This window comes from Rhinolophus sinicus, linkage group LG03 (genome assembly GCF_036562045.2).
Source record: "Rhinolophus sinicus isolate RSC01 linkage group LG03, ASM3656204v1, whole genome shotgun sequence".
NCBI classification, from domain to species: Eukaryota; Metazoa; Chordata; class Mammalia; order Chiroptera; family Rhinolophidae; genus Rhinolophus; species Rhinolophus sinicus.
Genome location: NC_133753.1, coordinates 23,135,033 through 23,148,770, shown reverse-complemented (window position 1 = coordinate 23,148,770; position 13,738 = coordinate 23,135,033). Strand labels below are relative to the sequence as shown.

General features: G+C 41.6%; 1 protein-coding gene across 16 annotated transcripts in view; it reads left to right on the top strand.

The window, feature by feature from the left end:
- TTLL5 (tubulin tyrosine ligase like 5) overlaps positions 1-13,738 on the top strand; it is a 240,495-nt gene that overhangs the window by 177,898 nt on the left and 48,859 nt on the right. For 13 of the 16 annotated variants that reach the window (XM_074327194.1, XM_019733592.2, XM_019733593.2 and 10 more), the window contains one exon: positions 5,857-6,074. In XM_074327194.1, the coding sequence (XP_074183295.1) occupies positions 5,857-6,074 (218 nt within the window). Of the gene's footprint in view, positions 1-5,856; positions 6,079-13,738 lie in introns of those variants that run through there. The other 3 variants (XM_074327195.1, XM_019733599.2, XR_012494588.1) reach the window with 2 other exon arrangements.

Genomic DNA, 13,738 nt, shown 5'->3' with positions numbered 1-13,738 from the left:
ACCTCGGCCCTGAGCTTTTTCCAGTGTCATATGGTTGCACAAAGACATAATGTGTTCTTTAAGCAGCTCTGGGCCCGGCTGTAGTAAGGTGAGCGAGGAGTCTCCTACATGCTCAGGAAGCCACACCATTCCAGGCCATGAGCTGCCGGAGAGAAACGTGCTGCAAGTGGCTTTGTGTCCCGGGTAATGGGAACGTTATTCAAGTGAGGATAAAAATCTCCTATGGGGAAGATAACACCTAGAAATGTTTGCTCTGAAATCAGAGTAAAAGGGACACAGAGACATTAACACACCCAAATAGAGATTAATATTTGCCTACCTTATCTCATTTAATTTTCAAAAGTGAGTTTAGAGAGTTATTCCACTACAAAGAGCCACCCAGCTCTGCCCCATCTGCAAGAAGCCTACGTAAGGACTAAAAGGAGTGTTTTTCTGGAAGGAATTTTAAAAAAAAAGAAAAAGAAAAGAAAGACCGAAAGAAAACCTCCCAGAATTTAATCTCTGAACAGTATTATCTTTCTAGTAAGAGAGCCCAGATCTTGCTTCCCTGTAACCCTCCAAGTTGCAGTCTGGGTTCTGTCTATCAGAAATTCCTCCTTCCCACCCACGAGGACCCTTCTGTTGTGGGAGACGGAAGGCCTTTCCAGTCTGTTGCCTGGGGCCAAGCCAACCCTCAGGCTGTGGTTTTCGCTGAGTCTCCTTACTGAAGCAGGGCTGTTTCCCACACCCAATAAAGAAGCAAAAGTCTTGTATATGTTGACCAGCTCCGGAGTGGAGGCCAGTGCTTACAGAGCTCTCACATTCCCGGGCAGGGACTGATGGCGGTGCTGTCCCCTGCCTGGGATGCTAAGGCACAAGTACAGGGTGCTCAGATCGTATATCCAAACCTCCCATTTCTTAGAAACCATACAGAGAGAACTTTATACAGTTTTCCTGTCCACTTATGAATGAATATCAGGGCAAAACAGTTCACATGATCTATCGTCGGTAGAGTTTTAGGATTGGGGCCAATACAGGCTGTGGGGGCCAGGGGAGGCTGATTGCTGCCACTAGTCTAAATATATTCATTTATATGTTTGCTTTTAACATTGCCTGAGTATTTTCCTGGGTTTCTTATCAGATTTGATTGCTTTCATCTTATCCCTCTTAGTCTTGGCTTTGGTGAAACACCTGGGGACTTGTCCACATCACTGACTTTCTGGAATTTGGGATGGTATAGAGTTGTAACCATTATCCATTCAGTATACTAGAGTGCGCTCACGGAACGAGTCAGAACCTAGAAGCTTTTGACTATATTTGGAAAGAGTATCTGCTTTTTTGAGATGCAGCATATTTAAGTTGCATTGAGGCTTAAACAAGCTTGACTCTGGTAGATTGACAATTATTTCTCTACTCAGTTAGGATTCCATTTTGCTGCATGTAACAGAACCCCCTCTCCTCTTCCCCAGTGGCTTAACAAGTTAGAGATTTCCCCCCCCTATATTATCAGAACTCTAGAGACAGGCTCTCGCAAATTCCATGATGTTTTCAGGAATCCGTGCTCCTGGCTCTATCCTCTGCAAACCTTAGCAAGGGACTTGCACCCTGTGCCTGTCCACCTCTAGCCGCGATCTCAGTTGGAAAAAGCACAACAGTAAAGGGCAAAATGTGTGTCCCAACCTAGTCTCCCCAACCCCCCTTAAAGAGCTTGCCCAGAAACCACACCTGGAAACTTCTGTTTACATCTCCGAACTGTGTCACCTGGTTATCTCTAAGTATAGGAGAGATCAGGAAACACAGTTTTTTAGCTGGACACACATTATTACCCAAACAAAATCAGCATACTATTAGGAAGACAGAGAGACGTGATACCCAGGCAAGAGGCAGTCTCCTAAGCTGTAAGTTCTCCTAACTTATTTTATTTTGTTGTCTGAGGTAAAGACTGATCCTATTACTATAGAACATCAATGTGCTGCCACAAGATTTGCATCTAAGGAGGTGAATTTATTTTTGTTTGGGATCTGCAGAAGGGCTTACTTACATTTTGTGGCAGAGTGTGACTTGAACACAAATAGCACACTAGGCACTATTCAAAGCCCAGAGAATGGTCCTGTTACAAGATTGTATCTCTGTGTAAACACAAGGCTTGCCTATTTTCTTGTATAGGAATTTATTGTTGCCAAAAAAAGATGAATAGTTGGTATAATGTGAGTTTTGTTTTTTCATTCATGGAGTAAATGTTTATATGCACTTTTATGCACAAGTCATTCTAGGTACTGTGGTTGAAACCAATTAATCAGATATAAATCCATCCATTTCTAGTGTATATTGTCTTGAAGGGGAAAAAGTACATATATAAGTAAGTGGCTGTGATACAAGGTAGAATGTGCTAGATGTGATATGATACATACAAATAAATTTTTATAAGTGTTCAGAAGAGGAGAACATTATTTCTGCCAGGGAGAATTAAGTAAATAGGATCTGGGGAACCTAAACATATGTTTTTGTTTTAAGAGTTTGCTTAAAACAAGTGAGCATCGTCATAAAGCTGGAAAAATATGTTGAAAAATACATAACCAACTACCATTCCCAGATCACTACAGACAGCGGCAGATTTGCATGTCATCCTGTCCTTTAGTTCCTCAGTAAGCTGAGGTGGAAGTTTGAGAAGGAATGGAATATTTGAGTCTCTGCTGTGTGTGCCTGATACTTTATTTCAAGAAACCTTTATTGAATGCCTGGGCTAGATATGCTTATGTGATCTTCATTTAGTTCCCAACAATCCAGTGAAGTAATTATAATCGCTTATGAGGAAGCTGAAGCTGGAGAGGTTAAGTAACTTGAAAAGCTCACCCAATTTATAAGTGACAGAACCCCCATTTGAGCCCAGGCAGCATTTAACTGCTAAGCCAGGCTCTGTTCCACTTCCCTGTGTCTCTGCATTTCACTGATGACCTGATCTGGTTTTGTAGCCATGTATATTGAACAGTCGTTTCCTTCTTCAGCCCAGTCTAATGGCTAGTCCTGTACCCACCTGGTTGAAACGTGGGCTTATTTGCATACTTTGACTTGTACTCAGAGTTGATTTGTTACCTCCTTAAATCTTATTAGAAGTCAACTTCCTTTTGACTTTTTAGTAATTTGTTTTTGTAGTAAGTAATGCATACAGATGGTAGAAAATTCAAAAATGTACAAATGATACATATTAAAAAATTAGTTTCCCTTCCACCCTGACCCCTAGCTAACCAATTCGTCTCCCTGGAGTTTACCTTTTTTTTTTTGTATATCTTTCAGAATTGTCCTGTGCAGATACTAATGTGTGTGTATGTGTGTGTGTGTTGATAGCGTATAATGATATATACTATGTGTGTTTATTCCTTTTTCTTTTTTACACAAAGAAATTTACTAGATTCACTATTCTGATCTTGTTCTTTTCACTTCACTCTTTTGTGTTTAGATGTCCCAGAAAATTAAAAAAAGAAAAAATTCAATGAATTTGAAATAAGGTTGTCAACCACAGCAACATGTATTGAATAGATGTTCTTAACTAATGACAGTGCCTTCACAACATGAAAACTCTAAGTCAGTAAAGAATATTTGTATTTCCAAGCGCTCTTTACTAACAATGGTTTCCCTCCTCTGCTACTCACCCAGTGAATGTGTTTATGGATGGCCAATGTAGAACTCTTCGGCCCTCATTCTGATTTCAGGCCTCTTCCCCATCCTGAAAGAAGCCTCTCTCAAGCATTCTTCACATCTAAGCTCATTTACTGGGATGCAGTGGTGAAAACTGAAGCCTAGGGTGCCCATTCCTCCCTCCCTCCTTCCTTCCAGTTGAGCCTCTCCCTCAGATTTTGAGGCCCTCAGATATGGAAACAGTAGTTGAGAGGAATGAATGGGTGTGTTCTAGAGCCTGGCCTTATCCACAGAAGGCTTGCTAGAACTGAGGCAGGGCTCCTGGGCCCTCCCGGACCATCTGAAGACCTGCCCACACGTACGCACATTCCACAGAGCCGCCCTCCTGGCATTGCCCATGGACTCAGAGCTTTCTTTGTTCTACTTCTTTAGGTCAGAGATGGAGGTGAGTGAACAGCTCTTCGGTTTTCCCTTGGGTGGTTTGCAAAGGTGTAGAACATTCAGTCAGATTGGTCTGTTTGAAAATATTCTAATCCTCTACTTCGGAAATTGCTTTGTTCTTTTTCAGGCTTCTCCGGCAAACACATTTACTCCACATAAGACCCTACATCTCCTTCATATCTCCCTAGGTCAGGACTTTTAGATACATTTCCCTGACATGGGACATTTCGAGGCATGAATATAGAAGCGTTAGGTAACATTTTACTAAAGCTACCAAGTTCATCTTTTTTATCTTAAAAAATAAAATTCATGAAGGACAAAAACAATACTAGTGAAGTCTATGTAGAAGGCAAATGTTTCCTAAGAACATCTAATCTTATTCCTTTAGGCCTTGCCATGAGGCAATGACATTTCCCTTATGTCTTTTATATGCAGTGTCGTCCACAGATGGAATCAATTGCCAGAATCCTTTTAATTAAAAGTCCTATGTATCTTGTCAGTTATTTTTCTCTTAATACTATCTCACATTTAAAGCTTTAGTAATGCATGCATATTAAAAAGCTGTGTTAATAGTATTGAAGGACCAGTAGCAAAATTTGTGATACAAAATAACTATTTCTAGTAAGGTAAGTAACTTGTAAGAATTTTTAAAGGATCCACTTGAGGAAGTACATATATTTACATTCAAACTACAGATATATGTAGGCGTTTGTAATGTTTAGATGGTGGTTTTAGGTCTTTATTTATTTGTAGGATTACCCTCTGAGCAGAAATACCCTTGTATTGATTTTGTATTCATGTGGTAATTTTACTTTAAAAGTGTTTGCAGATATCAATCTTGTGATAATCTTTAGGTCAACAAGATGTTACTGTACCAGAATTCTATGAATAGCCCTCAAGGCGGGCATGGTCCGGCTCCCAGTTTGTGTTCTGGCCCCCTCTCTCCACTCTGTTTGCTCACTATGCCCTGGGCATACTGGCTTCTTCCATTCCCTCAGATGTGCATACCTTCTGAAGGAGTACGAAATTCTGTGAGTGGGCTCAAATTGAGGCTAGCTTCAAGTCATTTTTGTTCCGTGCTATATTTCTAATACTTGGCACCCAGTACCCTGTAGGAGACTTTTGTTAAATATTTGTTGAATTTGGGTGCTGGCCCAGTGGCTCAGGTGGTTACTAGGGCCGTGCTTCTAACACTGAGGTCGTCGGTTCGATTCCCACATGGGCCAGTGAGCTGCGCCGTCTACAGCTAAGATTGTGAACAATAGCTCTCTCTGGAGCTGGGCTGCTGTGAGCTGCCCGGCGGGTGGCCAGCGTGAGTGGCCAGGCAACCAGAGTGAGCTGCTGTGGGCTGAATACCAGCATGGGCCAGGGAGCTGTGTCCTACACAACTAGACTGAGAAACAACGGCTTGAACGGGGGTGGGAGTGGCGGGGGGGGGGCAGGGGGGCGCAGGCAGAAGAAGAGGGGGGAATATTTGTTGAATTTAACAATGAGGGAAACTAAGACTGAAACCAAGTGCATAATTCACGCATATGGACCCGTACACAGTACCCAGATGCTCTGATTCCGAGCCCAGAGTACTTTCAACAAGACCACCTCAGCCCTTTGCTTCAAGATTTTCTTTCCCTTCTCTGGATCTAGACCTGCACTGGCATTATTAGAAAGTTTTTGCTAAAAAAATGACTTTAACAGTTTCCCTTTTCCTTTTGTCCCACTAAAGGATTACAAACCACTTATTCACTTACAGCAAATGGGTTGTGAATGGCTGCTCCACTGATCATATTTTTCTTTCACTTATAGGCAATCTTTGGCAGCCAGACACTACCTAACTCCAATTTATGGACAGTGAATAATGGTGCAGCTTGCAGAATTTCAAGTGCCACAGCTAGTGGCCAGAAGCCAACCACTCTGCCACAAAAAGTGGTGCCACCTCCAAGTTCTTCTTCCTCCCTGGTCCCCAAACCTCCATCCAATCAGAAACAAGTCCTCAGAAGGGCAGCATCCCAGAGAGCTTCCAAGTAAGTGTTCGATGCTCTTCTGTTCAATTCTTCTGAGGTATGTTCATTCTATGCTAATAGTGCTCTTTATTTATGGAGCCTTCAAGACAGTTTGTACTGAAATGTTGAAAACAAGAACACCTGATGGGTGATAAAGGCTAACTCTGGTTCTCAGCTGTGGCTACAAATGAGAATTGCCTGGGGAGCTAGCGAAACATGCCTGTGTTGGGGCTCTTGCTTACCCTGTGGGAGGGGCAGGCACTGCTCTTTTTGGTTCCCAGGGATTGTGCCGAGCGCTGCCACCACCACTGGGTTCAGTCAGGATCGTTGCGAGCCACCTCTTCCAGCCTCTGGCAGGAGCGACAGTCAGACAGTGCAGCCCCGGGTTACAGTGCTGACCTGTGGGCTTGGAGACAGGAAGTGCAGACTTCCTCTTGGAAGCTCTCTTCTCCTGCTCACTCTGCAGTGGCACATCTTTTTAATTTCATATAGAATTCAACACCCTTACCCTCGTTTGTTCACTTTTAGGCATTTGAATGGGAAGACATAGGATTGGTATTTCATTGGGAGGATTAATTTCTCAACAGTCTACAGGCTCTATGTGGAAACGTTTTGGATACCGTTAGTAGTATACGTATATCTCTTTTAACTCAAAAAAGACATTTCCACACCGAATCAAATTTTTGTAGGTCACATCCTCACTCTACTTCCAGCCATTTTTTAGCTAGTGAACCAGAAATAGACTGGCAAAGGGTGTCGGTTCTAACAGCGCTTCTCCATGTAAAAGTGGGGAACTTTTTCAAAGATGTCTTAAAGAGGCAGGTGTTCCCTGATGTATAATCACCTAGAAGATTTGTGTATTTCTCTTGCTCTAATTACGGCTCCTTATTCATTTGTCCTTTACAAAACCAAATTGAGTTATAAGAAAGACTCCTCAGACATTGCAGAAACAGTTACTGTTTTTTCCCTTTGCACAGTGAATCAAATTCTGGATTTGGATTGCAAACAATCCCTTGTGGCTGTTTTAATGATATTGCTGCCATTATTCATTTATCCAACAAATATTTATTCAGTGCCTACTAAGTGCCAAACACTGTTCTGGGAATAATTGGTATTGAAATGACTTTACAGAACTCTCTGGAGCCATAGGGAAGGGCAGTAGGAAGACTACAGTTTGTGATTGAAAGCCAGTGGCAAAGTAGGAAGGAAGCTGCATGCATGGCCCTTCACCTTAGAAAGAGTCAAATCCTTAAGGGTGCAGCCTCTGGAGCCCGGCTGCCTGCCCACTCTACACTTTACTGACTTGAGACATTCAGCAAGTTACAAGTTAATCTCTTTTTTGTTTTTTTTTAAGATTTTTTTATTTTTATTTTTGGGGAAGGGGAACAGGACTTTATTGGGGAACAATGTGTACTTCCAGGACTTTTCCAAGTCAAGTTGTTAAAAGTTAATCTTTTGGCCTCAGTTTCCTCATTTGTGAAATGGGGCTATGAAGAATATCTGCTTCGTAGGACGGTTGATAAATATTAGCAGAGTTAAGACAAGTGAAGTACATAGAATAAGACCTAGTACACGTCAGAACACAATAAGCCTAGTCTCCATCATAAGCATTCTGAAACCACACCGTCCTTCACAAGTGTGAGAAACCCACAGTTAGGTAGGAAAGTGAGTCAGTGAGTCAGATATGAATGATGTTGAATTTGTCAGTGTGCTTCATGTTTGTGGATTCTCCCGTTATTGCCAGGACCCTGAGATGGCCCGTGAGGGCCCACGTGGCTAGCTGGTCTGCTGGTGGAGAGGTAGGCTCTGTCAGCAGGCAGCAGGGCTGGACATTTGAAGACTCCGCTCACTGCCCTGAACTCAGTGCTGGCAAGAGAACTCCACAGCCTTCTGAGGTGGAATTGCAGCTCTGTGGACAAACTTTGCTTTGCTGCATTTTTGTGGTTTCTTCTCTCTGACAGGCAGGAGTGTGGGAAAACCGGAAACAGCTCAGCACCAAAAATGCACAGAAGGGGGGATAAAAGCAAGATTTCTTCAGAATTTAAGAAATATAATCCAAGAATCAAAAGGCGTGCTGTGAGGCGCTGTTCCAGGAAATAGTTTCCAATTTGCCTTTAAAACTCTAGCACAAGCCTCTGAAGCTAAATAAGCTAGCACGAGTGGAGACCGTAACGTTCTCTCACTTCCACGTAAAGTGTACATTGTTGTGAGGGCCCCACTGTTTTCAGTATCCTTTTGACTTTTAGGAAAAAAAACAACATTCTTTTTATCTGTACCGACTCAATGAAAAGTTCCCTCTATGAAGATGAAGTATCCAGATAGTTTTTTAAAATAGTCTTTTTATTTTAGAATAATTTTAGATTTACAGAAAAGTTGTAAAGATAAGTGCACGCAGTTTTCTCCATTGCTAACATCTTACATGGCCATGGTACATTGGAGGAATGTGCCATACCAAGAAGCTGTCATTGGTACATTACTCTGAACTAAACTCCAGGCTTCATTTGGATTGAGGAAGTTATTTTTAACCTAGAGAAAGCTCTCATGGCTTCCCAAGTCAGGATCCTGAGTGTTCTTGTTCTAAAGTAATTCATATTGCTAGGTAGCACAGCAAGTCACTGAGCATCTATCTGCCATCCTCTTTTAAAATAGGGATAAGAATAGTATCTGCTTCGCAGGGTCATTCAGAGAGATAAATGAATTCATGAACGTCAAGCACAAATACAGTGCCTGGCACATAGTATATGTTGAGTAAGTGTTAGGTATTATTATGGTTAATACCAAGGTGGCATTTCAAAAAATTTTCATGTAATTTTTTAACTTCGTGCAAGCTGTGTTGCCCCATTTGCCGGGAGCTTATTGCATTGCAGCCTTTACTCTGGCTCAGTACTGATTACTCAGGAACCCTCAGTTGTGACTGGTAATACTGAGTCACACTCAGGAATGCCATAGCTGCCCCAAGAGACACAACTAATGAGAAGTTGTAATGAGCTTTGGACCGTGCCAAGCCCTGTGTTTTGGGGGCGAACTTCAAACTTCTTTCTCTTAGCACAGAAGTTGGCATTAGACAAATATAGAAGCAATTTCCAAGAGCATCAAAATTTCCACATCCTAGAGGGTTGAGCTTAGAGAACAATAGAACATAAAAGATGGAATGTCGTTTGAATTTTGGTGCAAAGGGAATCGAGAATCAGAACAGTGGAGTCCTGTTTCTTTATGATAATATTCAGGTCACTTTTCCTCTAAAGGTTTCAGTTTCCCATCTGGAAAACAAAAACCACTGTCCCCACTGAATAATTAACCAAAATAAGTTGTTTTCTGTCTATTCTGTTGAAAGCTTTTTTATGAGCACATTTGTTTTTTAGTTCTGATGCTTTACAGCCATTTTCATCTTCCCTTGTTGGCCCAACGGCTCTTTGTTAGAGTTCTCCAATTCACGTACTTATATTTCCTTTAACTGAATCTCATTTGTCAGTTCCGTGAAGAGAATGATTTAGATTTTTTTTTAACCTTTTCCATAGTGCCAGTAGGCTTCCTTGATTTTCCTCTTTAACGTTTGCAACACTTCATAATTTAGTATCCACTTCAGATTCTCCTCCCGAAATTACTTGTGAGATTTCTTCCAGGCAGTCCCCTGAGCTAAGAGGGGTGACAGCCTAGGAACAGCCACATGCATGTGAACTGTCTCTTTCTTGTAAATGACCTTTTTTTTTCAGAGCCAGGATTACACTCTCCAGGAAATATGGAGAAAGAAACCTGAGGAGATTAAAGTTTGCCAGGAACATGGGCAAAACTCATAGACTAGAGATGAATTCGAAAGGGCAGGGTGAAAGCTCTTGTACCTTGGGACTTCTCTAAAGAAAGAAAACTGTGTAAGAAATACCAGACTCAACAAAAGAGCTTTTCTTTAACCAGCTGGGATGAACTTTCCTTGCCCAGGTTTTAGGATCTTCTTCATCAGGGTGACCTCAGTGGAAATCGAAGGTAACTGCGGTGCTGTGTCAGCACCCAGGACAGTGGTGTTTGTTCAAGGCTGCTGGGGATGAGGGAGCAAAGCAGTCAAGAGCTTGGCAGCATGGGCAAACCAAATACCAAGGAATCTGACCTGAGCATTTGGTATGTCAGAAATATGATGAAAGGTGCCCAGAGATTAGTATCGTAAAAATATAAACATAAGGATCAGGTTAAAAATATATGTGCTATCTCTTCTTAACATGTGATTCATTTAAGTGAGGCAAAGTGATCAGGAGTTATAATGGTCCAAAAGTAGGTTCTTGTGAGCTTAGACCGTGTCATGTTGTAGGTAGCCTTTCATTATTTGCAGTTTCAAGAAATACAATTGAATCTGTGGCATCTCCATCCTTAAATATAGGATTGTCTAAATTACACATTTCCAAAAAATAGAATTCAAAAGGGTTCTTGGACCCAATTGCAACGTGCGGTGAGGGTGGGGTTCCCCCCACATCAACAAGTAATTCTCAGACACCAGCAGGGTAATTGAATGAGTCAGTTCAATTTGGACACTATGTACATGCACATAGCATCAGAATCCACAGGTTAAGGGTTCAGTCCTACAAGACTACACACACACACTTTCTTTCTCTCCCTCTCCCTCTCTCTCCCGCCCCCACCCCCCACCCCCGTTCTCCCTTTCCCTCCTTCCTTCTCCTCTCCCCCCCTACCCACACCTTTGTCTCTTCAGATGCCAGCCGCAAGCCCAGGCTCTTAACCTGTGCTCCTGACCAACCTGCTATAGGTTGGACGTTCCAACACCCCCCTCCAGTTCAGAATGCCAATCGCAAGTCCAGGTTGTTACTTGTATTTCTCACCTACTAGCTGTAAATCAGAGGTTCCCACAACCCCCTCCTTGGGTTTGATGAATTTGCTAGAATGGCTCACAGAGCTCAGAGAAACATGTTACCTACTAGATCACCGGTTTGTGAGTATTGTAAAAGGATATAACACAGGAACAGCCAGATGGAAGAGATGCACAGGGGCAAGGAGCACAGAGTTTCCATGCCCTGGCCAGGCCTACCACTTTCCCCACATCTGTACGTGTTCACCGACCCAGAAGCTCTCCAAACCTCATCCTCATGGGTTTTTGTGGCGGTTTCATTACACAGGCACGATTGAGTAAATCATTGGCCATTGGTGATTGAATCAACTGAAAGTTCCTCTAATCACATGGTTGGTTCTCCTGACAACCAGTCCCCATCTTTAGGTGCTTCCAAAAAAATCATTTCATTGACATAACAAAAGACAACCTTTATCACACTCTCAGCACTTAGGAAATTCCAAGGGTTTGAGGACCTACGAGCCAGAAGCAGGAGGAAGAAGAAATGTGTTTTCTTATTATAAATCATACTGTCACAGTAATCATAGTCTTTTAGTGCTGGAATATCAAGGAATAGAGGCATAGTGGGGCTGCGAGTGTAGCAAGATCCACGGGTGGTCGGTCAGTGGCACAGCCAGAACTGGAATCCACATCACCTACTGTGCTAACCCCAGACTCTTCCCAGTGGACCAGTGATTTCAAAGGCCCCACCAGTCTACTCAAATCCATTCTGTACATTAAATGGCAGATTAATCATCCTAAAATATTGTCTTTGGGGAAATGCAATGTCAGCACTTAGGAACTCACACCCCTCCCTTCCCACACCAGTTTTCCCGATGAAATGGCCAATGAAATACTCAAAAGGAGGAAGAATTAGTGTCAGTCTCATGCTGAAGTGTTGGGGGAATTAATTAGATGTAGAAGGATTGGATTGAAGAACAACATTGAGGGCTTTTATATACTACCTTCCTATGAGAATGCAGTCTAGGAAATCAGTGGGAGGCCTGGAATACACCAAGGGCCTGGAGGTAGGAAGAGGTGAGAGCCAGTCAGGGAATCTGCCACTTAGACTCTCTCTTCTACCAACCCTCTGCATTTGGACCTCAGTGGTGGCATTAGGAGATCTTAAGTCTTGCTTTAGTTATGGACAATGACATCAGTCAGAGAAGTAGTAACCACACCTAACCAAAAGTTGCCTTTGGGATATGTATGGTCCAGGGGGGAGAAGTAGTACACAAGAGTCATGGGACGAAGGGTCTTCCTTTGTTGGTTCATATATGTGTAATTTAAATTAAAATCTTACTTCACATTTCTGCCCACTGGATGTTAAAACAGCTGTTAACATGGTACTGTAACTGCCAGATATTTCCTATCTCTCACTTCCCTTCTTTCTTACCTGATTATGAAAACCCCTTTTTAAAAGATGTGGGCAGGAACTTATACCAACCTTTGGTTGAATCCATATCAATTCCTCCAAGATCATAAGCCCTTAATGGCAAACTTAGGCTTCTCTCTCTGAAGATGAGCAACTATTTTAAAATCTTGGAATCTGGGAATAGATGGTATAGCTTAAAAGAAAGCTCCATGGAGAAGATTCATAGGAGCTACCAATCTCTGAAGTAAGTTTAAGCAAGAAAGAAAACGACATTTTAGAAAATCCCTAATTTAAGAGTGAGTGTGTCAGTGTGTAGAGCTAGAAAAAGTTACCATACAGACAGAGCAAGCAGGTCAGGGAGGATTGCATGGAAATTAGAAATACCTGAGTGAAAAATGGTGTTGAACACAGAGAATAGAGATTGAGCACTGCAGAAAATTGAATTTGTGAGAGGACAAATTTCAGAAACTCTGCCAAATTCTGAGGAAAAAGTATACAAAGATAAGATGAGAGAAAATACAGATTCAACCTGAAATAATGAATTCCAGAAAGAGAACATAAGTAATAGTCATTATTATAGGCAAAATAGAGCAAACATGAGGACATAAAGTGTTTTGAGCAATATAATTAATATTATTAAATTAATAGCTATTCAAGTTTGTACCCTGTAGAGCTACCATGGGATAGTTTTCTAAAGAACATTTCAATTAAATCCTCATTTTCTGACCACTTTACAATAAAATGAGATATTAAAAGTCTAGAAAAATGTCCAAATAATTTAGGAATTTTAAAACACTCTTTTAACTAATTTGGGTCAAAATTATATTGAAAATAAGAATTGTGCATCTCAGAGCATGGCAAGGATGCCCACTCTTGCTCTCTTTATCCAACATGGTAATGGAAGCCCTAGCCGGACCAGTTAGGCAAAAGAAAGAAATTAAAGGCATCCAAATTAGAAAGGAAGAAGTAAAACTGTCTCTGTTTGCACAGTCATGATATTATATATAGAAAACCCTAAAGATTCCCAAAACCTGTTAGAATAACCAAATTTAGTACAGTTTCAGGACACAAACTCAATATATAAAAATCAGTTGCATTTCTATACATTAGCAACGAACTACCAGAAAGAGAAATTGAGAAAACAATCCCGTAGCATAATAATCTCAAGGTCCATCCACGTTGTCGCAAATGGCACTATTTCATCTTTTCTAACGGCAGAGTAGCATTCCATTGTGTATATATACCACATCTTCTTTATCCAGTCATCTATCGAAGGACACTTTGGTTGTTTCCATGTCTTGGCCACTGTAAATAAAGCTGCAAATAAGCCAGACAGAAAAAGTTGAGAACCATATGACTTCACTGATATGGGGGATATGAAACTGAAAACAACAAAGAAACAAGACAAACATGAAACAAAAACTCATAGACACAGACAACAGTTTAGTGGTTACCAGAGGGTAAGGGGACAGAAGGGAT